Source organism: Hydra viridissima, unplaced genomic scaffold, assembly GCF_058129835.1.
Source record: "Hydra viridissima isolate aposymbiotic clone 2 unplaced genomic scaffold, HvirCarnegie_v1 scaffold_13, whole genome shotgun sequence".
Classification (NCBI taxonomy): domain Eukaryota; kingdom Metazoa; phylum Cnidaria; class Hydrozoa; order Anthoathecata; family Hydridae; genus Hydra; species Hydra viridissima.
In genome coordinates, this window is record NW_028324312.1 from 4305475 (window position 1) to 4327327 (window position 21853).

General features: G+C 28.1%; 2 protein-coding genes and 1 long non-coding RNA gene across 12 annotated transcripts; 2 read left to right on the forward strand and 1 right to left on the reverse strand.

Moving 5' to 3' along the window:
* Nucleotides 1–1022: 1022 nt before the first annotated feature.
* LOC145194905 (calcineurin B homologous protein 1-like) lies at nucleotides 1023–4895 on the forward strand. Its single transcript, XM_090070125.1, has 7 exons — nucleotides 1023–1155; nucleotides 1613–1685; nucleotides 2217–2291; nucleotides 2734–2867; nucleotides 2965–3026; nucleotides 4403–4522; nucleotides 4612–4895. The coding sequence occupies exons 1-7, from the start codon at nucleotides 1089–1091 to the stop codon at nucleotides 4663–4665; spliced, it is 585 nt and encodes a 194-aa protein (XP_089926251.1). The 5' UTR covers nucleotides 1023–1088; the 3' UTR covers nucleotides 4666–4895.
* A 113-nt stretch (nucleotides 4896–5008) lies between these two features.
* LOC145194904 (uncharacterized) lies at nucleotides 5009–17169 on the forward strand. 10 transcript variants are annotated; one of them, XR_016446144.1, is made up of 17 exons: nucleotides 5009–5279; nucleotides 5400–5491; nucleotides 5604–5788; nucleotides 5919–5992; nucleotides 6393–6511; nucleotides 6798–6862; nucleotides 6950–7041; nucleotides 7178–7271; nucleotides 7499–7613; nucleotides 7790–7954; nucleotides 8089–8218; nucleotides 12270–12423; nucleotides 12532–12786; nucleotides 16060–16177; nucleotides 16352–16426; nucleotides 16546–16650; nucleotides 16795–17169. XR_016446144.1 is itself a non-coding variant. In XM_090070122.1 (17 exons), exons 1-17 carry the CDS (start codon nucleotides 5257–5259, stop codon nucleotides 16905–16907), a joined length of 1953 nt encoding a protein of 650 aa, XP_089926248.1. In that variant the 5' UTR covers nucleotides 5009–5256; the 3' UTR covers nucleotides 16908–17169. The 10 variants fall into 10 exon arrangements, 2 of the variants coding, with proteins under 2 accessions (XP_089926248.1, XP_089926250.1); XR_016446145.1 differs by having other exon boundaries at nucleotides 16073–16177; XR_016446143.1 differs by having other exon boundaries at nucleotides 12532–12782.
* LOC149880129 (uncharacterized) lies at nucleotides 13543–21185 on the reverse strand. Its single transcript, XR_016446150.1, has 2 exons — nucleotides 20910–21185; nucleotides 13543–14690 (listed from the first exon to the last, which is right to left on the reverse strand). It is a non-coding gene; the product is annotated as an uncharacterized LOC149880129 (long non-coding RNA).
* Nucleotides 21186–21853: the final 668 nt, after the last annotated feature.

A 21853-nucleotide genomic window follows, 5' to 3' on the forward strand; every position in this document is an offset into this window, starting at 1 on the left:
ATTGCGAAACTCTAAATTTTAAGCAAAACATCAAACTAAGCATGGGAAGAAATTGACTTTTTCTGTTTCGATTTCGTTTTCGTTAAAATGGAGCGATGACGTATTTCGATTTCATTTTAAAAGATTAAAAACATTAGAAACACAAACAGTAACAAATCGAAATTCGAATTGGTTTCTTTCGAAAGTCGCCAAAAAATTTCTGAAACTGAAATCGATAAGGAACTGTTGCTTGTCGAAATCGGTGACATGAAAAATTTCAAATACCGTGTCGTGTCATTTCGTTTAATTTCGTTCGATGTCGAATAAATTTAATGAACGAAATGTTTCGAACATGTTTAATTAGCTGTCAAAGTTTACTAGGGTAACGAAGGCCTTAAAGTGAGAAACTGTCGACAAAAAAAACAAAACACAGTTTTAGAACTGTTTAAATTTAACATACAATAACCATAAAATTTTTAAGTTTTGTCAAATTTGTCAAATATTTTTTGAAAATAAGTAACTTAAAAAATGAACACAATAACGGTTACAAACAATAATTACAATGACGGTTTACTGGAACTTTGAGCAGTCATTGTAATTGTTAATGAAATTTTTGTTTGAACAATCATTGTAGTTATCAACAATTAGTATTTTTAAATTTGTAATTAAACAAAGCCGATTTTTATTTTTAACTAAACATTACACAATTAACTTTATGAATTCCCATGCTTTAATGTTATGTTAACAAATTTTTAAAATCATTTTAATAACATTCAGTACGATTCAGTACGATTCAGTATTGGATTGATATTCTCAAACAATTATTGTGTTTGCTAAATAACTAAAATTTGATAAAACTTGATAAATTCGATCGAAATATTTGAGTGAAAATTAAACTTGACAAACATGAACTCGACTTATTTGAAAAATTTCACTATTTGAAAAGATTTGTATCGAAAAAGCTTGAACAAAATTTTCAAACTCGAAAATCTCGAGAAAAACGGGACTCGCCAAATTTGACAAACCCGCGTCTGCTTATTGTTCTCTGGACTTTGATTCTCGACTTAAAAAGATGCGTTATTATAATTTTGTTCTAAAGCGATAAAGCCATGGGCTCAAAATGTTCATTACAACTTGAGGAAAGTGATATTAATGAAATTCAAAAAGAAACTGGATGTAAGTGAAAAATTTAGAGTTCAAAAAATCGTTTTACAAATATTGAACTTAGGTAACGGTCTTGAAATTAAACAGCAGGTACCTGATTTTATATAGGGAAAGGCGAGGTAAGAAGAGCCGTTCTTCATTTAAGCTGCCCCCTAGCAGAAAAAAATGAAAATGAAGTTATTCAAAAGCATTTTTATTTATTTAAGGGTGTCACTAATCTAAAAAATAATAAAAATGAAACTAACTTAGGGTTTGGTTTGTCTGGTGCATCAATCATTCATGCTTGAAAAGCTCTGTTGTAATATTTCTTAAAAGGACCATAAATGCTATTCTCAAATGCTTGGGTCACTAAAACTATCAGTATTGCTTTTATCATCTTCACTAAAATATTTGTTAAAAAGTTAAGATGATAATACTATCATGATGAATGTCAAACATGTTGTAAAAAATTTAAAAATTTTTTATTTAGTTACTGCAAATCAAATAAGGCGTTTGTATAGCAGATTTTGTAATCTAGACAAGGGAAACAAGGCATTTTTAAGGTTAGTTTAGCTTGATTTAGTTATTTTCAGATAATAATAAACATTACAATAAATATATATCTGCCATGTGGTTAATCTTTTCAAATATATTTATTTTTTTAGGCTCAACAATGGAACAGGATTGTGTTTTTTAAAAATTTAGATTATAAACAATCTTCAAATTTAAAAAACTCTCTTTTTATTTTTTATTTTTATTATTTTATTTTTTCATAAAAAGGAACTATATGGACAAAAGTACTGATAGGGCTAATTTAGTTGACATTTCAAGAACAAATTTTCCATATTAAAAAAATGATAATAATAAGAAAATATATTTAACCAGGGTTAAAGTAATTATGACTAACTTTATTGTTTCAAATAGTTGATATTCTTGGTAATTCCATTTTATGTTGTCTTTTTTAAAAATAGGCAGAAGAAAAATATATGATTAAATTTAAAAGAAGATATGATTTAAACTTTAATAAGTTATTTGATTTTAAGATAAAAAAATATTTAGACATTTATTTTAAACATTTTTGTTTCTTATCTTAGTCAAGATGATTTTAAGAGAATTCCTGAGTTGGCAATTAATCCATTGGGTGAACGTATTATTGAGCTATTTTTTAAGTAAGTTATTTTCTCTATTTATTCTGCTAGAACTTTTTAACATATTAAACTAAACTGTAAACATTAAAGAATTATAGTTTGTAAAATTAAAATTAGAGCTATTTAATAACAATTGTTTTTCAAAGCATGATATATATCTTTTGATAAATATTTTGCCTATTCCAGTATTTAAAAAAAAACAATTTTAAACAAGGTTAAAAGCCTCAATCTGAGAATTTTTAATCATTAAAAAATAAGTGTGTCTATATAAAATTTAAAACAAGAAAATTAAAATTAAAACTTTTTATATTTGAAATATTAAAAAAAAGAACAAAAGCAAACTATAAAATGATAATATAGATACTTAAATTAAAAGAAATGAAAACAAAGTTGATAGTTAAAGTTTACTATAAATTATTTGTTATTTGTATTGTTATTTTATTCTGCAGAATTTTTCTTTTAGTGAAAATCACACAACTGAAATTGGTGGTGAAGAAGGCATCAACTTTAAAACCTTTATGCGTGCCCTTGCACGCTTTCGCTCCATTTCTTCTCATAATCATAATCCACTTAATACACGAGAGCATAAGCTGGAATGTTAGTAATATACCATAAAATTAGTAAATCTTTCTTTTAATGAAAGATTATTTGTGCACTAGTATCACAAATAACTATTTTTTGTTTTGCTTTATAGATGCATTTCAAATGTATGATATCCATAGAACTGGAGAAATTACAAAAGACAATATTACCCATGTAATAATTTGATAAGTATAAAGCAGAAAATCTTGTGTTTAATCTTAGTATGTATACAACCTGATCATAGTATTTTTTGTTGTCCTTTTAATTTTAGGATCAATGGTCTGCCTGTGTTTATACATCTTATCTCTATTATCACTGTTGATATTACCTCTTGTTATTGGCTTGTTATTATCTCTGTTGTTATTCTCTCATAGCACTTTTGTTGTAATTTGCCAATTCTTTTAGGATTTTGGAGTTAAGAGTTCTTCAAACAGATGATTGTATTCTTGTGTTGCTGATCTAAGAGAGGTGTTAATAGTGTAGAATATTGGTCCAATTAAGCCTTTTGATATTATCAACAAAGGGTGTGTTACAGCATATGAGGGAATCTGTGATGTGACAGACTCCTTGGGGAAATATCTGTTTTTTAGTATTAAAATTGCAGACCCATCTACTTCTATTTATTTCTAGTTACTTTTAAGTTCTTTCCAGTGTGATCTTATTTTTCTGCTATTTTATTTGTTTGTTTTGGAGACATTCTGATTTTTAAGCCATTATTTCTGGTTGATTATATGTATCTTGTGTAAAATATTCACCGAGATTGGTGTTCCTGTAAGGTTAGACCTGCTTAGGTGCAGTTTATGATAAGTTGGTTTGTCATTCTTTTTACTTCAAACAGTTAGAAAAACTATGGTTAATATATGGAAGGAACATGTTACAATATTAGCTAGAGCTTCTACTTCGGTCATACAGTTAATACTTCTTGAGTAGAATATGATGATACTATCTTTTCTCCAATTAGTTTTATATTGATTTTTCTGCTTATGTTTTCCTGTAGTAGACTTTTCAAAGAGCTCCCTTATTCTTTTTGTCTTTTTGAATCTGCTTTTACACTTAACAAGTTCTCTGAATGATTTAGATGGCTAAATATACCAGAACTGCCTCTATAATCATACTAAATTTGTGCTTTTATAATTTTTTTTACAATCTGGAAATATCTTAACAACATTAACTATTTGTTGATAAAATTTTACCTTATTGTTAGATAAAATTTTACCTTAGGTCTGATACTAAATTCTCATACATTTTACATTCTAAATTCTCTAAAATAAATGAAAAAATGTCAAAGTGTTTATATGCTTTTTAGCATCACTATAAAGAAGTGTTCATAGTAACACTAAAAATATATATGTTTTTTTTATAGATTATTTAATTTATTTTAAATACTGAACATAGTATTATCTTCTGCCAATACTATTATCTTCTATATTACTAATATTAGATCTTCTACCTATACCAACAATTCATCAATATCCTAAATACATTAAATTTAAGGTTTTTTTTATGGCCTAATGTTCAGAAAAAAATATTATCACATTTATTTGGTTTAGATTTTAAAACTAATGGTTGGTGCTAATAAATCGTCTGATCAATTGACAGCAATTGCAGATAGAATTTTACAAGAGGCTGGGAACAGTGATGGAGTCATCACATTTGAGGAATTCTCAAAGGTCTTACCTTTAATTATGTGTAATGTTGAGTTATTTATGGATTTCTCCAATGGTTTTCTTTATAAAATTGGATTTCTTTGCTTTGATAGGCAATGCTTAAAACTGACTTCCATACAAAAATGAGTATTCGATTTTTGGCATGACAAAGAAAAAAACTTGCTGGGCACCTCACTAATAATTATTTAGTTTATGATTTTGATACATATAAGTAAAAGTGAATGTTAGTAATAATTAGAAATTTGAAAATAAAAGTGTAATTGAGATTTATTATTATTTAATGGTTAGTATTATTGTCAATAGAAATTTTTACTGTTCTTGTTCAGTTTATTTTGCCTATAAAATTTATTTATTGAATAAAAATTATAATTTAAAAGTTGTATTTTTTTTTGGAGAAATTTTTAACATGAGTTTATGAGATTAAACTTAGAAATATTTCTTTGTTGTGGTTTTAAAAAGAAAATTTCTTTCTATATCATTAGATATGAAGAATTTTTTCTTGTTTATTGGATTCTATAATTTGTATCAGCTATTTAAAAAAAAAAAAATTAATCATTTTTTATTGAGCTAAAGATATGTTTTATGGTCTTTTAAAACTACTTATAAAGTTTAAAGTTATAATATTTTAAAAATTTTCATTCTCCTTATTTATATTAATTTAATAACTTTCATCAAATTTTAATCTTTTTGAAAGTTTGCTTTTCTTTTTAGTTAACAGATTTTTTTAAAGCAGAAAGATGAAAGTTGTAGCTCTGATTAGGTATGATTATGTAATTGTTTCGATCCATAAGTAAATTTTTTTCTGTCCATATCTATCATATCAATCCATAGGTAAGTTTTTTTATCAAGAAATATTTTGATAGCATAAAACTTATTTTAGTGGTGGAAAGGATAGTTGTTTTAATATGATGCATTGTGTTGCTCATGGTCATGATATTGTTGCCTTAGCCCATCTTAAGCCTCCTGTTCTTGGTAAGAACTTTTAATTTCTTAGGATTTTAATACTAAAAAAATATTCTCAAGTAATGCTTTGTTTATTTAAATACTACCCTCATATACTAGCAAATATGCAAATATATTTTAGATGAAATGGATAGTTATATGTATCAGACTGTTGGGCACAATGTAGTGGAATTATTAGCAGAAGCTCTGGGGATTCCATTGTTTCAACAAACTATTTTAGGCTTACCAGTGTGTCAATCCTCGATTTACAAAATAGATGAAAATGATGAAGTAGAAGATTTGTATCAACTTTTGAAAAATATCCAGGTTCTCAATTTTTTATAAATATTTTGTAAATAATGTTATTTGTAGTAAAGTTTATGAACACTTGATCATTTATCATCATTTATCACTAATAATTTATCGTCATTTAACTTAATGAGTTTTTGTACATTAGACTTCTGTTGAATATGATGGAGTTTCATCTGGTGCCATTCTCTCTAACTATCAACGTGTAAGAGTGGAAAATGTGTATGGTTTTAGATTCTGCTGTTAATGGAAATAAAATCTTTTGTTAAATTCTAGTTCTTGTTATTAATCATGTATATACAAGGTGCAGAAAGCGGTTCTGTACAAAAGTTTAGTTTAAATAAATCTGTATGGTGTTTTATTTCAATAGATGATTTTAGTATTCTTTTGTATTTTTTAGTGTTAAATTATCTTAGTTAAAGTGTAAATTGTTTATACTTTTGTATGGCAATGTTTTCAGCATCCTATATTTTATTATATTGTTTTCAGCACCTTGTATTGTATTATATAGTTTTGCATGTTTTTTTTTTATATAAGTGATTTTATTGTATGTAAACAGGATCTATATAAAAGATATTTTTTGTATGCAAAAAGTAATACCAATTAATGTTCTTTTTTCTAGATGCTCTCGGTTAAGTAAACAATCATTAGCTTTTCTTTGGCAAAAAGATCAAGCAGAACTTCTGCAAGAGATGATAGATAATGATCTCAATGCAATAATCATTAAAGTTGCTGCACTTGGTTTTCAGATTTTTCTTTTTTCTTTTTCATGTCATGTTACAAGTAATTGTTGTATGGTGTTACTTTTATGTTAAAAGTCACAATATTTTGTTCATTTTATGTTAAAAGTTGTTGTTATATTATTGTGTTCATTTTGGGTAAATGTTAAAGAATTTTAATACTTAATATTGTGATATTTATTATATTAAATTTGATAGAATTGTTTATTGTTCAAAATCTAATTTTCTATCATCCTCTGTTTTTTGAAAATGGGTTACATATAAAAATACTTTATTTATAAAAATAGGTCTGGAACCAAAAAAACATCTTGGAAAAAATCTTATAGAAATGCAAGAGCACTTACTAAAAAAAGTTAGTCCTTTTTTTTTTTGTTTGTTTTTAAAACTTTTTAAAATTGTTTTCATTCAAGTTTTAAAATGTCATTTTTTATTTTTTTAGAAAGATGATTATCAGCTGAATGTTTGTGGGGAAGGTGGAGAATATGAAACTCTGACACTCGATTGTCCACTTTTTCTAAAGAAAATTATCATGTAAGTTCATTTTGACATTTATTCCTCATTTCATCTGTGTTCTTCCAAATTAATCCCTCAATTGTTAAATTTACTTTTTTGAAACATTTAATAGCAGTTCAAAGTAAATAAAATTTTGCTTTTAAAAATTATGAAGTGAAGAGACAGAGTTAGTAATTCATTCAGATGATGCTTTTGCTCCAGTTGGTTACCTTCTGTTTAAGAAGATGCATCTTCAAGATAAAGGCATGGTCAGTATCATGTTCAGAACTTAATTTGCTTTATAGTGCAACATATTAAAAGTTTTTTGATTTTAAAAATGAGGTTAAATAATAAAAAATCAGCTCAAAATGTCAATGAATCTCATACAATCTGATATTCATTTAATTTAAGAAAAAATGTAGGACTATTTATGCTAAATATGAGCTGATGTGAGTTTTTTGCTTTACTTTTTTAAATTTTTTATTTTTTTTTATAGAATCCTAATCTGAATTTGTTTTCAAGACTTAAATCAATTGATTTCAAGTACCCTCAGAAAGATTTTCAAAGCAAATTTCGGTTGGAGCTGTTTATTGCAGACTCAGAAAAAGATGGTTAGTTTTTTAAATAAAATATTTAAAACTTACAGTGTGAATAAATATATTTAAATAACCTTTAAGTTTTTGCTCCTGAAAATTTTAAACATGTTATTCAGATTGTACCTGGAAATTTGTTAAAGATTTGGTATTTATGTGAAAACCTGTCTTTTTGATCAAAATTTTATATTTAGATGAAAACCTGCCACTAGACAGAAAGCAAAAAGGTTTAGTAACTTATGGTTCTGACAGTTTGAAATGGAAAAAGACTGGAAATACTTTTTGTTTGAGTGGTTTAAGTTGTGAAAATACTGGATTAATTGAGTTGAATACTCATGTAACTCTATCTAAGTTTAAAAGTTAGTTGTATTTTACATCCTATTATTAATGGCAATTAACAATGTTAAAAGAAATGTTAAAAGAAAACTTGTTATCATAAGCATTCTTACTGAATAAAGCATGTTTCACCAATATTTCTTTTATGCTTTTGTAGTATTGTTAGAAGAAAGTGGATTAAGCCTTCAAGATGTAATATTGGTTTTTCTCTTCGTATCAGACATGGATGATTTTGTTAAAATCAACAGTGTTTATAAGACATTTTTTGTGTCTGAACCACCTGTGAGGTAAGTATGCTCAAAATAAAGTATTTAGACTGTTTTTAACATGCAATGGCATGCAAAAGTTTCCAGCCATATCCTTTGCAGCAATAACAACTGCACAACATTGTGGAATTGACTCAATTGATACAAGCAGGTGGAATTTTATTCCCTTCTTCCTTTGATGGCGTGAATAATACAGCTTTGTTTGAGTATCTATACTTTGAACTTGATAATCTAGCCTTTCCCATAAGTGTTATATTGGGTTCATGTCTGGTGATAAGGTGGCCAGCATTGTTTTCTGAAATATCGTTATAAATAGTAGCGTTCATAATTCAGTTAATCTTAACCAATTGGCTAACTACTTGTACAGAGAAAATTCACCAAACCATTAACACTAGAACTACCAAGCCAGTCAAAATGACTGGTTTCAATTTTCAAGCAAGAAAATTACCCATTACAAATAAATATTTTTTTACAACAACTGCATGACTTTTCTAGATATTTGATAGTAATAAATTTTGCAAATTGTTTTTTTTTTAAATATGCATTCCTATTACAATTATTTAGTGCTATACCTATTTATACCGGCACCAGTCAAAATGACTGGTGCCTCAAAGTCTAGACTATATCAAAGATGGGTCTATATCAAAGTTATAGACATAAAAGTGTACATAAAGACAAAACAATTTTACGATTCTTTGTCTACCTACTGATTTTCTTTACATAAACATTTCTCATTTATTCGTTGATGTTCATTCGATGTGCATCTTAGATGTGAAACTTTGTGCAATTTTGTGAAAAATTTTTGTTTTTCAGTTTATATTACTGTTTTGTGGATTGAAACTTCATTTTATCTGTGAGATAAGAAAAATATACAGTTTTCTATCGGTTATTAGTTATCTCCTTAGAGTTCTCCCCATTTTCATGATTGATTTTTATTTTAGTATCAATTTCACCCAATGGGTATTCCAAATAATATTGCAAAATTATTAGAAAAAATAAATGATATTCCTGAGGAATGTTCCGATATCGAAGGCGATGAAATGTATGATAGTGAAGGTGAGCTAGTTGATGCCAATAATGGGTCGTATGGTGAAGATGATATAATTGCCGAAGACATGAGTGATTACGAAGATTATGAAGATGAGTCATCCGATGAAGAAGAAAATACAAGGAAAAGAAAAAGGAATACCCAACTTTCAACGTCTGAAGATGAAAGCGAAGAAGAGGATGTTGAAAAAGAAATTGCATCCGATGGCACTGTTTGGGAGATATTGAAAGGCTGTACACCTGGTAGAAAACCGATTCATAATCTTTTCAAAGATGTGGCCGGTCCTACAGGACATTCAAAAAAACATATCATGAAAGGCAAGTATAGTTGTGCATTTACTTTGATCATAAATGATCCAATGATAGAGCACATTCGATTGTGTACAGAAGAGGAAGCCTCAAGAGTTTTAGGGCGACCTTGGAGAATAACCAAATCAAAATTACTGGCCTTTATTGGCATTCTTTATGCTCGTGGTGCATATGAAGCCAAAAATTTGAAACTCTCTTATTTATGGAGTAAAAAATGGGGACCAGATTTCTTTACTTCTGTCATGAGCAGGAATAATTTTACGGAAATTTTGTGGTTCATCCGGTTTGACAATAAGAATAAAAGAACCCAGAGTTTGGCTATTGACAAATTCGCCCTGATTTCTATGATATGGAATGCATTTATTGATAATAGCCAAAACTGTTATAAACCTGCCGAAAATATAACGATTGATGAACAGTTATTTCCAACAAAAGCAAGGTGTAGGTTTATGCAATACATGCCTAACAAACCGGATAAGTTTGGGATAAAATTTTGGTTAGCAGCGGATGTGAAATCCAAATATATAATAAATGGCTTTCCATATCTAGGAAAAGACGAGGTCAGAGAAAAGTCAACCCCTCTTGGAGAATTCGTTGTTATGAAACTTATGGAGCCCTACATCATGAAAGGACGATGCGTCACAACCGACAACTTTTTTACAAGTGTACCTCTGGCTTCTAAATTGTTAGCTAAAAAAACAGCAATAATCGGAACTATACGCGCCAATAAAAAGGAGTTGCCAAGATTAGTCAAACAAAAAAAAGATAGTATGCCTCGTTTTTCAACAATTTTATTCAGATCTAAACATAATCTCCTCACCATTTACAAAAGCAAACCAACTAAAAAGGTCCTTGTATTGAGTACAAAACATAAATCGGCAATTATAAATCAACATGGGAAATGTTTACCCAACACAGTTGCTTATTACAACAAAACCAAATTTGGTTTTGCACCTGACCAAATGGCCAGATAATATTCAGTGAAATCTGGTTTGAGGAGATGCCCTCTGCAGGTTTTTTTCAACATCTTGGACTTAGCTTGTATAAATGCGTGGGTGTTGTATTAAGAAACCACTGGAGAAAAGGTCACAAGAAAAGAGTTTATGTTCCAATTGGCAGATGAGCTTGCCAGTAATTGCAAGAATCCAATAATGAATCATTCAGTCCAAGAAATGGAAGAAACATCTATCAGTGCACCCAAGATGCGAAAATGGTGTCAAGTTGGTCAATGCCGTAATAATAAAACAACAAATATGTGTATTTTATGTAAAAATTATGTATGTGGGAAATGTACTCGACGGAAAATATATGTTTGCAAAAAATGTGAAAAGTAATTATTTTGTGATGACTGATGAGATTTGTCTTCTTATGTTTACTTTTGTTTGTTTTTTTAGTTTGATATTATTTTTTATCTTTATTTTGAATTAGAGTATAAAATCATTAGTATAATTTACTGCGATATTTCATATTCATAAATAAAACTGTTGTCATTTGTATTTAATTATCAATATTATTTTTTATTTAGCCCTTTCAACACCCTATTTAGGTTTTATTATACATTAAAAATTATATATTTAATAATTTTTATAGAGATAATCCATAAAAAAAATGTTTAGCAATATCAATTACTTGGTACTTGTCAACCAGTCATTTTGACTGGTTTTGGTAAAAGTAGGTATAAATTTTTGCCGGTAGTTCTAGTGTTAAACTTTCTTCACTGTATTTTACAGTTGGATTTGGTGCTCAATGTTATTTTTTTTTTTTTTTTGCCAATAAGATGTTTTACAAGTTTATTTGCCAATAAGATGTTATCCACCATCGCTTCCAAAAAGATCAAATTTAGATTTGTCTGAGAAAGCTACTTTTTTCTAATCTTTGATTGTCTAATTTAAGAGATCTTTAGCAAATTTTACTAGGGCCTTCTTATTCTTTTTACTGAATAATGGTTTTTTAATGCCTATACAACCAATACAAATCTAGTTTTTATGCCACAGTATGACAACTAAAATTAGCTAGACTTTTATCCTTTAACTCATGTGGTATTTTGGCAGCAGTTTTCTTGTTTTATAGTTGATTTATGTTTAATGATACGATCTACTTTTTTAGATATTTCTCTTGGTCTTCAACTATATGGATGATCTTTTAAACCATATCCACAACGTTATTTTACAAAATATCATTCATGGCTAACTTACCTATCAATAATAGTGAAGCAATTTCACAAGTTGATTTTCTTTACTATGAGAAATTTATTACTCTCACAAATTTGGATTTACTTATGTTGAGCTATATTTATGGTTTCATGAACTTCTATGAACTAAATGTAAACATTCAACGCCCTAATATTCATAAATTTATCTTTGAATAACCTACTGTATCAATGTGTATTATGTGGCCAGAAACTTTTGCACATGTAAATGTAACAATTACTATGACAAAAAAATTCACAAGTGTAAATAATATTTTTTTGCTAAATTATTTTATTTCCTATATCTCATTCTAACATCTCATAATGATAATAAATAATTAGTTGTTTTTTTTAACAAATTATTTAATTAGAGTATGAAATGTCACTGGCCAGTAGCTTTTGTGCGCCACTGTAGATTTCCCAATTTTTTTTTTTTTTTTAAACAGTGATTTTTTTATAAAGTTTATTGTAATTTGTGCTGTCTTCATTTAATGCATATATATTTTCTGAAGAATTTTACTATTGTAGAGTTTGTTTACAATTAAATCTGCCAAGTAACATATCATTCAGAATTGATGCATGTGCTCTTTGTTTAAATGCTGTTGATAAAAAATCCCTTTATGTACAGAGTATTTCGTATTGGGCGCCTGCTAACATTGGGCCATATAGTCAAGCTGTAAAGGTTATTTGTTATGTCTTTTTTTTAGTCTAGCTTTGATGGTAGATGATACAATAAGAGATGACAACAGTGTTCAATTATGACAGATTGACAATGATTTTTTTTCTTTAGGTGGATTGCACTTCATATTATTCTGGTTCCATTGGGCTGTTCCCTCCATCTATGAATCTTATTTCAGGAACATTTGAGCAAGAAGCTATGCTTTCACTTTATCATGTAAATCAAATTGCTTCTGCTATGGAAAAAGAAAGAGTCAGTGGAAAACAATGTGGAAGCGTGATATGCTATGTTACAAAGATCTCTTTTATGAATTCAGTTGCAGCCATTTTTAATGCACAAGATATGGTATATAATAGAGTAAAGTAGGTGAAAACTGAACACTTTTAATTTTTTTTTTTTTTTTTTTTGATATTTGAAAAAAAATATTTTTAATTCATGAAAATGAAAATAAAAAAAGTTTTAAAAGTTTTAAATAAAATGGAAATATTTTTAAGTAGTTTTAAGGTTTTGTTCATATCTTTCTTGTTCATCTCATTTTTGTTCATCATATTTTTGTTCATCACATTTTTGTTCATCACATTTTGAGAAAGATAACGCTAGATTAGTGTTATGTTTCACCAATTTGTAATTTTATTTATAAGCTTTGTTCAAATCTAGCAGTTAAGTGAATATTTGCCATGAATAATTTTTTAAAAAAAAAGTCTATAGAGATCACACCATTGACTGTTTTTGCTGATCTGAATTTTGATCAAAATCAAAACTCTACATATCTTCTAAAATTAAAACTCTACATATCTTCTAAAATTAAGCTTTTTATCAGTAGATAGAAAGAAACATTTTTATCAAAATAGAATTTCATTTTTAAGTGTTTTACTTTTTTTTTTACTAAATGTTTTGTAAGGAGAAAAAAAATTAATTGTTCTCTGTTCAGTTTGACCTTATCCCACTTTTTATGATATATAAATGTACATTAAAATTTGTGTTTTTCTTATACAGTGAGCAAAAAAAGTTAATGGACCTTTTAGAAAGTTAATAGAGCTTTTTAGCGTTTTTTTTTTTTTTTTTTTTCTTATTTTCTTTTTTAAATATGGTAAAAGTCTATATATATATACACACACAGGGTGCGGGAAAAGTTCGGAAACTTTTTAATAAAGGATTGTATTACAATTTTATTAGTCGAAAAAAATATAATAACCTAAGAACATCAAAAAAATAAATACAATTTTAATTGCAAAAGTTCACTTTCAAAAATTCCTCCATTTACTCTGATATAAGCTCTGAGACGCCGCGGGAACTGATCAATTGCGGCGCGCACCATTTTTTCTTCGATTTTGCTCCACGCTTTCACCAAATCGCGCTTCAACGACTCCACCGACTTGTGTGGTTTAGAACAAACCTTTGCCTCTAGAATCACCCAGATGGCGTAGTCGAGTGGGTTCAAGTCGGGCGAATACGGCGGCCATTGCTGAGGCGACCAAAATGCCGGAAAATTGTTTTTACAAAATTCTTGCGTCGTTCTTGCTCGATGTGCTGGCGCAGAATCTTGTTGAAAGATCCAATTTTGGTTCGGATAGGTTTGTTGGGTCCAAGGTAACACTACGGCTTGAAGAATATCGGTGACAGTTGTTAACGTTGATTTTGATTCCATCTTCGACAAAAATAAACTCTGTTTTGCCTAAAAATGACACTCCGGCCCAAACTATCACTCCAGCTGGCTTCTGGGGGCGTGAAACGATGCGACCTTTTTTGTTAGCCTCAGAAGACCCTGAAGCAAGTACACGATCATTTTGGACGTTGTGGGCTTGCTCAACGCTGAAGAATATTTCGTCTGAAAAAAGAACTTTTCGTTGAAATTGAGCACCGCGCTCCCGTAACAACCTTTGACATCTTTGTTTTCTTGTTTCGCATTTATTGTCATCTAGATGCTGGGCTTTTTAAAGCTTTAAAGACTTGACTTTAAGTTCTTTTTTGACAATATTACGGACACTGTGCTCATCAATGGCGATTTCTCTGGCCATTTGTCTCATTAAACGACGGAAATTTCGTCGAATTCGGTCTCGGATCAGTTTGCGGTTGGCAGGAGTGTTGGCAGTGCGTGGTCTTCCACTACGTGGACGGTCCTTAGTGTGGCTCAACTCCTTGAAACGTTTAATTGCTTTAGACACCACAGATTTACTGACATTGAGTAAATGCACAATTTCGATTTGACGTTTATTTTGCTGATGCAGGGAAATTATAGACGTACGAATGTTTTCACGTTCGATAGACAACTGAAAATAAAACATTTAAGAACGTTTAATACATCATTCAAGAGGGAATTGAATAACAAATTCAACAATATAAAAATATTAATAAAACATTGTTTTACTCAATAAAAATTTTAAAGCAAAAAAAGTTTCCGAACTTTTCCCGCACCCTGTATATATATATATATATATATATATATATATATATATATATATATATATATATATATATATATATATATATATATATATATATATATATATATATATATATACTTATATAAACTTTTATACTTATATAATTATTGTAAGTAAAAAGCAAAAATTAAAAATTTTCTACTAATTACCGAATCAACTCCATTCACAATTTACTTTATAATTCAGTATTACAATTTAATTTACAAGAATTTTTTAGAGAAAGTAAAATGAGCTTGTTAATTTTGATCCCACTACTACTATTTTCTCCACAACTATATGTTATATATATATATATATATATATATATATATATATATATATATATATATATATATATATATATATGTATATATATATATATATATATATATATATATATATATATATATATATATATATATATATATATATATATATATATATATATTGTTGTTGAAAAAAATGATCAAAATCATAAAGATTAAAATAATATTTTTTTATTTGCCATATTTTAATTCAGATCACAATTATTTTGATGACGAAAAAATAATGGACCAAACACTAGTTTTAAAAAGTGTACAGAAAATTACTTTTAATGCTTTGTGGGGCCTCCTTTTGATTACAGCTGTCAAATATTTCAGGATTGATTCTACCATATTTTTGGTCTCTTCTGGGTCAATTTGATTCCAAGCATTCAAGATTACATTTTTCAAATCTTCTTTTTTTCTAAATGACCTCTCTTATCTTACAGTCCAAAATTGCCCTTTTATCCTCTGTAGGTTTTAAATCTGGTGCTAACCATTCCATCCCTTCTACAGCATTTTCAGTGAACCATTTTTGTGTTTCTTTTTCTATATTCATTCGATAATTTTCTTGTCTAATTTAAAGCTTCTGGCAAAAAATTTGAGATTTTTTTTCAGAATATCTGTGTAAATTGCGGCATTCGCGATGTTACCAATATAAGTTATTTTTATGATAACAATAGAATCTGTATACATTTCTGATAACAATAGGATTCGAAATTAACGAAAATTCACGACCCGTTACTCATTCTTTATGATAAAGTAAAGAATTCATCAAAAGTTTTTTGGTGCATTAATTCTTTTTCTCACTGTATACGACTTAGAAATATGTTTTTATTTTTTAGCAATTATTATTTCCTATGAAATTTTTGATATATTTTTGGTTCTCTATAACTTAAGTTTTTTTGTTTTAGTTTCCAATTTTAGACTATTTACTAACGATTGTTGTTGTACCTCGTCTTCCCAAAAATGCTCGAGTTGAATGGCATATAGTTAGTCATCACTGTTCAAGCAAAAACTACATTAATCGAGGTAATGTTTAAACTATATTTAATTTTAAAGCAACTCCTGATTTAAAGTTGGATTTGTTCCTGACAACTCTTTAAATGAACTACTCAATATTTTTTTTTTAAAAAAAACTATCATCTACCTTTTCTTTTTAATCCGAGCAACAGATATCTATCATCGAGTCTTTAACTTCTTTAGGAAACGGTAAAGAATGTTACAGAGCATGTAACGATCATGGCTTTTATTTTTACAGCATGTTTCTTAAACTAGAAGGTTAGCTAATTTTTAGAGGTTTTCTTAGGTGATCAAAACGAATTGTATAGCGCATGTTGCTAGTTGAAAAACAAATAACTAAAAAGTTCAGCCACTTTTTAGTTATTTTTTTTTATCAGATCTTGACAGTTTAAATTTGAAGCTGTTGACTTCACTACGAGAAAATTGCGTGGAGATGATACAATTGTTGTTCACAAACGTTACTGATGAAAAGTTTGAAAAATGTGAGTTTTAAAAAATATATTTCTGTTAATTCATTTTTACATCATACCGCTTTGTGTAACATTTCTTCACAGAAACTAAAGTGTACCATTTTGACGCTCAATTAATGAACCATGTTCTTCTTTTTTTTTTTTTTTTTGGAATAGTGGTGAACGCTCTTGCTTCGTCTGATCTGCCAGTTTCATATGTTAGTGTGGTTGCACTTCCCAAAGGAGTAGTTGCTGTTATCAATGCGAGATGGCGACAATTCGGTAAATAAAAGTGGCAATCGCATAAAATCAACACGGTTGATTAACCTGAATGCGATCTACATCAAAGCCTGAGGATTTAATCGGAATTGCAACATATTTCTAACTATTGTTTATAATTATGGTTTTTTTTGAAACGATTGCGGCTGTTACTAAATCGCTTCTACATGAAATGTATTGATTCGCTTAACCTTAAATAATTAGCGTTAAAAATGTAACAGTCCGTAAGTTAATACACAGATAATTTACACTGCTAAGAAAATAATTCCTAAACTGATTGTTTGTTCTTTCCTTTTTTCTGAAACGTCACGAAATATTTTTAATATAATGAACAAATATGGTATTTAAGTTCTCGCGAAAATTCTGCGAATATAAACTCCCACGAAAAGTTTTTTGTGCGACGTTATACAACTATTTTAAGCAGTACAAAAAATAACTTCACTTGTCTTACAACGCAAGCTTTGTAGAAACCTCAATACAGGCTTGATAGATAGATAGATAGATAGATAGATAGATAGATAGATAGATAGATAGCGATTGTTCTAGAAAGTTCTAGATTATTCCGGAAATTTAAAAATTGCGAAAATTCAAGAAAGTTCGGTGAAGTTCAAAACAGTTTTCAATCTTTTAGAAATTACTAGAATGTTATAAAAAGTTGTTAACAGGTTTTGGAATTTAGAGAAGTGAGGAATGTTCTGATGTCATAAAATGTTTTAGAAAGTGTTACCAAGTACGTATTAGTATTACTTATTAAGTACGTATTACAAAGCAGTTATGTTAGATATAATTATTCCATATATTAATTATCTTTAAACACCCACCTTTCGCATTGATCTAGATAAGGGCCATGGGCCAATTGACAATGTGACATGTCATCAATTAACTTTACGATTTTTTATGATTCTACGTGTGCAGAAGTAAATAAAAATGAAACTAAAATGTTTGTATGGCTATTGTAAAGGTCTCATAAAGTGTGATGGAGAAAAAATATTGGTAAATTCCTAAAACTTTTTGAACATACCAAACAGTTGTTTAGTTTATGGAGACGGTTTTTCACTACTCTTCAATTTTAAAAACTTATTTTCTCTGTTGTTTTTTTTTTGTGTGTGTTGTCTATGCTGAAAGTATACATACATACACATTAAACGTGTACTTAATATTCCTTTTCATCACACACCAAAAAGATATTCTGTTCTTTTAATAGCATGAAAGTATTTTTTTTTTCAAAACATAAGCCACCACATTTGATGAAGACTTCATAACAGCAAAAATATTTCCTCTACAACTAACGTCACAAACAAGATTATTTGTTCATTGTTTTTTTATTAACTCAGTTTTATCAAGTGCATATACAGAAGAAAAAAAATTACGAACAAAGTTTTAAATCGATCTCCGTTCTATTTTCTCAAACCAACCGTTATTCATAATTATTTTATTAGTAAATGGTGGCCCATTTCAGGTGGATGATTTACCAGGTTGTGTAAAATTGCTAATGATAAACAGTTGTAGTTAATCCAAGGTTAAGTCATTGTAATTTTACGAAAACCTCAAAAGAAAAACCTTTAAAAATATCTTTCTATAAATACAGTTAGAAGCATTTTACTTAGGAAAAAGACTCGTATTTAGGTATTAGGAAAAATATTCGTATGTAAGAAAACTGAAGATAACGCTTTATCTTTGAAAAAGTGTATGTAAGTATTTTTTAGCAATCAAAATAGTTTTGAAGTAGTAAACAGGAAAAGCAAAGTTCTTGTTAAAAGACTTAAATTTGAAAAGCATAGCAAGTGTATTCAATACTTCTATAATCTTAATGGAGTAGATTTATTTCATATTAACAAAACACCTATATTGATACAGGTTGAATAAACCAATACACTTTTATTGAGACGCTAGAGAACTACATCAGCAAACATGTTCATTCATCGAAACGAACGGTTGCAGGTTTAACAAGATATGGTTCTTATCCACACAACTTAGTCAAAACTTAAATAAAAAAGAAGTTCTATTGTTAACTCAAATGCTACATTTTTCTTGTTTACTTCATAAAAATTAAATTTTGTTTGTAAAAGTATAACTCTGAGCTTTGTGGAGATGGGAAAAGTAATAATTCTACAATAACCTTTTAATACTTTACTTAAAAATAACCTCTTGTTTTAGTTGAATAACTTAACATAGCAAAATCAGGTTACAAGGAGTTGTAGTAAACTGTAATGAACTGTAGTTGCTATAAAATAGATTTCATTCTTTCTTACCTGTGTAACCCGAGATAGAGATTGTCTTGATACTCAGAGCCTCTGATCATTACATCAGTGTTATAATTAGTCTAAAAGGACAACGATACGTAAAACAACCCAGAAAAATGTTTAGGAAAGAAAAAGTCTTTCATTTTATTCTCGGAGAAGGAGGACGAAGTGCTTCACTGTCAGTTTAATTAAAAAAACAACCTTAAACCAACTTAAACCAAGAGGCTGTGGTTATCCTTAAAATAATCTAAAAGAAATATAGTACCACGCACCAAAATAAAGGATCCTGGCTGTTGCTTCAACAGCCTTAAAACAAACTCGGTTTTCCTAAAATCCGTTTTCATGAACAGTAAACTACAGTTTACAGCTTAATGTCAAGTGAACAGTGAACAACAGTGAAACTTTGAACCAACCATTTTTCAGTGCAGTTCACTCTAGTTCACTTGACATTGTTTTATAGTCCATCGGTTATTTGGTAAAATAATTGGTTTTGCCCATTTTTTAAAATCTCTTAAAACTGTTATACAATAATACTATCCATTCAATCCGTCAGTTCGCAAGTTTTAAAAAGTTTTCAAAAATTGTGTAACAGCATGATCCATTTTATTTATTTATATGAGGGGTTCAAAATTATATGCGAGGTTAAAATTACATGAGGGGTTTAAAATTGAAACTGTCACTTAAACTGTTACTCATTTTCTTTCAGAAAAATAGAAAAGAACATAGTGTAAAATATAATATTCACCTAAACAATATTCTTTTCTAAGAAAGATTTTTCAAATTGTAAAGTTTTAAGTAAAACTTATCTCAAGAAAAACAGGGGAGGGAGAAGAAGCAATTGTCCATCTTGCCTAAATATGATGTTAACCATTAATCTAGGAGACATATCATTCCTCAGAGATCAACAGATCATTTTTAAACATTCTGTTCTGAAAAGATTATATCAAGATATGTTTATTTTGTATTTACAAAATAAAATTTTCGATTTGCATATTTAAAATTCTTTTTTTATGTAAATGATTTTATTAAAAAAAATCTTTGAGTGACTCAAAAAAAAATTTTCTTTATCTAAATAACCTTGTGGAGTTGTCAAAACTAGAAAGAAGAGAGGACTGAAGGGTTATACACCCCCCTCCTCTCTCTTTTTGTCACACAAATGTTAGCCTTGCCGATATTTTAAAAGATTGGAGTTGGCGATCGGTATTCCAAACTAACGCCACGCAATTTTACGATTAAAATATTCCGAAATACCGGAACTTTTTAATTTTTAAAATTCCGATTAAACTTATGAAAATATTTTGACATCTTTAATTTTTTTTTAAAATAACACATTTTATGAAACAGCTTATTTTTACTGTTATCTTTTAGAGATAGCAAATACTCTTTTAGATTTAAAAAATATTTTTAAAACGTTTGAACTATTAAAGTAATAAAAAAAAAAAATTGCAGACCAAGTGTTAAAATTACCTAATGAGAAAATAGAAAATGAAATGAAAGAAACCGTTAAAAAAACAACTAAATCTTCTCCAGAAATAGTAATAAAAAAGAATATTAAAGAATATTTTTTAATAGCTTACGGTTATGATTGTTGTTTATAACGTGGTTTATGGAAGAAAAAGACGCTATGTTTTATGTCTAATTTTTTATGATCTTCGTGATTTTTTTTTTTTTTAAATCGAAAATTTCATTTTATTTTTGTAAACGAAAAATATCGGCAAATATTCTGAAAAAAATTTGTAAAAGTTTCAATGTTAAAAAAAGAATGCATACAATTTGAGAGTTAGATGTTCAGCAGTTTTGATAGTTTTGTTTCGATAATTCCGTACGTCCAAACGCCGAATTCAACTAAACAGATAATCAAATTAAAAGCCAATCTAAGTTTAGAAACCACTTGCTCTTTAATATTGACTTCTTGTTCTTGATTGATGATTTAAGAACATGTTGTTCCGACGGCACTGATAGCGCCTTAAATGAATTGTATCAAAGTTTTAAAATTTTAAATTGTAAAAGAAAAAGGTTGTCTCTTATCAGATCTGAATGTTCACTGCAATTATTTTCTATATTCTTGAATAAAATGGTCCCTATTCTAATTTTGTAGCTCCCATTCAATAGTTACTAAATATTGTGACAAAATGTCATGTTAGCGCTTTACTCCTCCTTGGTGCTATTTTTAGATTTCCTTTCTGTAATAATTTTCTTCCGCATATGCATCAAGTGTTCATTTGGTTTAAACAATATTCATAGTAGATTTTTAACTCAATACTGTATAATTTCTATATAATATATATATATATATATATATATATATATATATATATATATATATATATATATATATATATATATATATATATTTATTTATTTATTTATATATATATATATATATATTTATCTATTATTATGCAATGAACTTATGAAGAATGTATATAAAACGAATGAATATACGTTAGAGATATAAATTATCATATATGAAAGCATAAAACAATATATGCCTATACATTAGTTCATTGATATATATTATTGATTCTATGCACTTAGTGAAGTTTAATTTTACTTAGCTCAATGTTATTATTGTTTAGATTTTCATTCAACAAATGAATACTTCTTACTTAAACATTGCTTTTCCCCCCCAAGATTTAACTTCCTGAATTCAAGGGTTAAATTAAACAGTTAGATTTAGTAAATGAGAATAGTTATTTTATCCAGCTGAGAGA

Bases quoted from the DNA above. Each gene is read 5' to 3' on its own strand.
- LOC145194904 (XM_090070122.1), top strand. From the start codon at position 5,257: ATGAAAGTTGTAGCTCTGATTAG. The intron at 6,512-6,797 runs GTTTTCAGATTT...TTATAAAAATAG, and splicing joins CATTAAAGTTGCTGCACTTG to GTCTGGAACCAAAAAAACAT. The intron at 12,766-16,059 runs GTATATAATAGA...TTTTTGTTTTAG, and splicing joins TTTTTAATGCACAAGATATG to TTTCCAATTTTAGACTATTT.
- LOC145194905 (XM_090070125.1), top strand. From the start codon at position 1,089: ATGGGCTCAAAATGTTCATTACAACTTGAGGAAAGTGATATTAATGAA. The intron at 3,027-4,402 runs GTAATAATTTGA...TATTTGGTTTAG, and splicing joins CAAAAGACAATATTACCCAT to ATTTTAAAACTAATGGTTGG. The intron at 4,523-4,611 runs GTCTTACCTTTA...TTGCTTTGATAG, and splicing joins CATTTGAGGAATTCTCAAAG to GCAATGCTTAAAACTGACTT.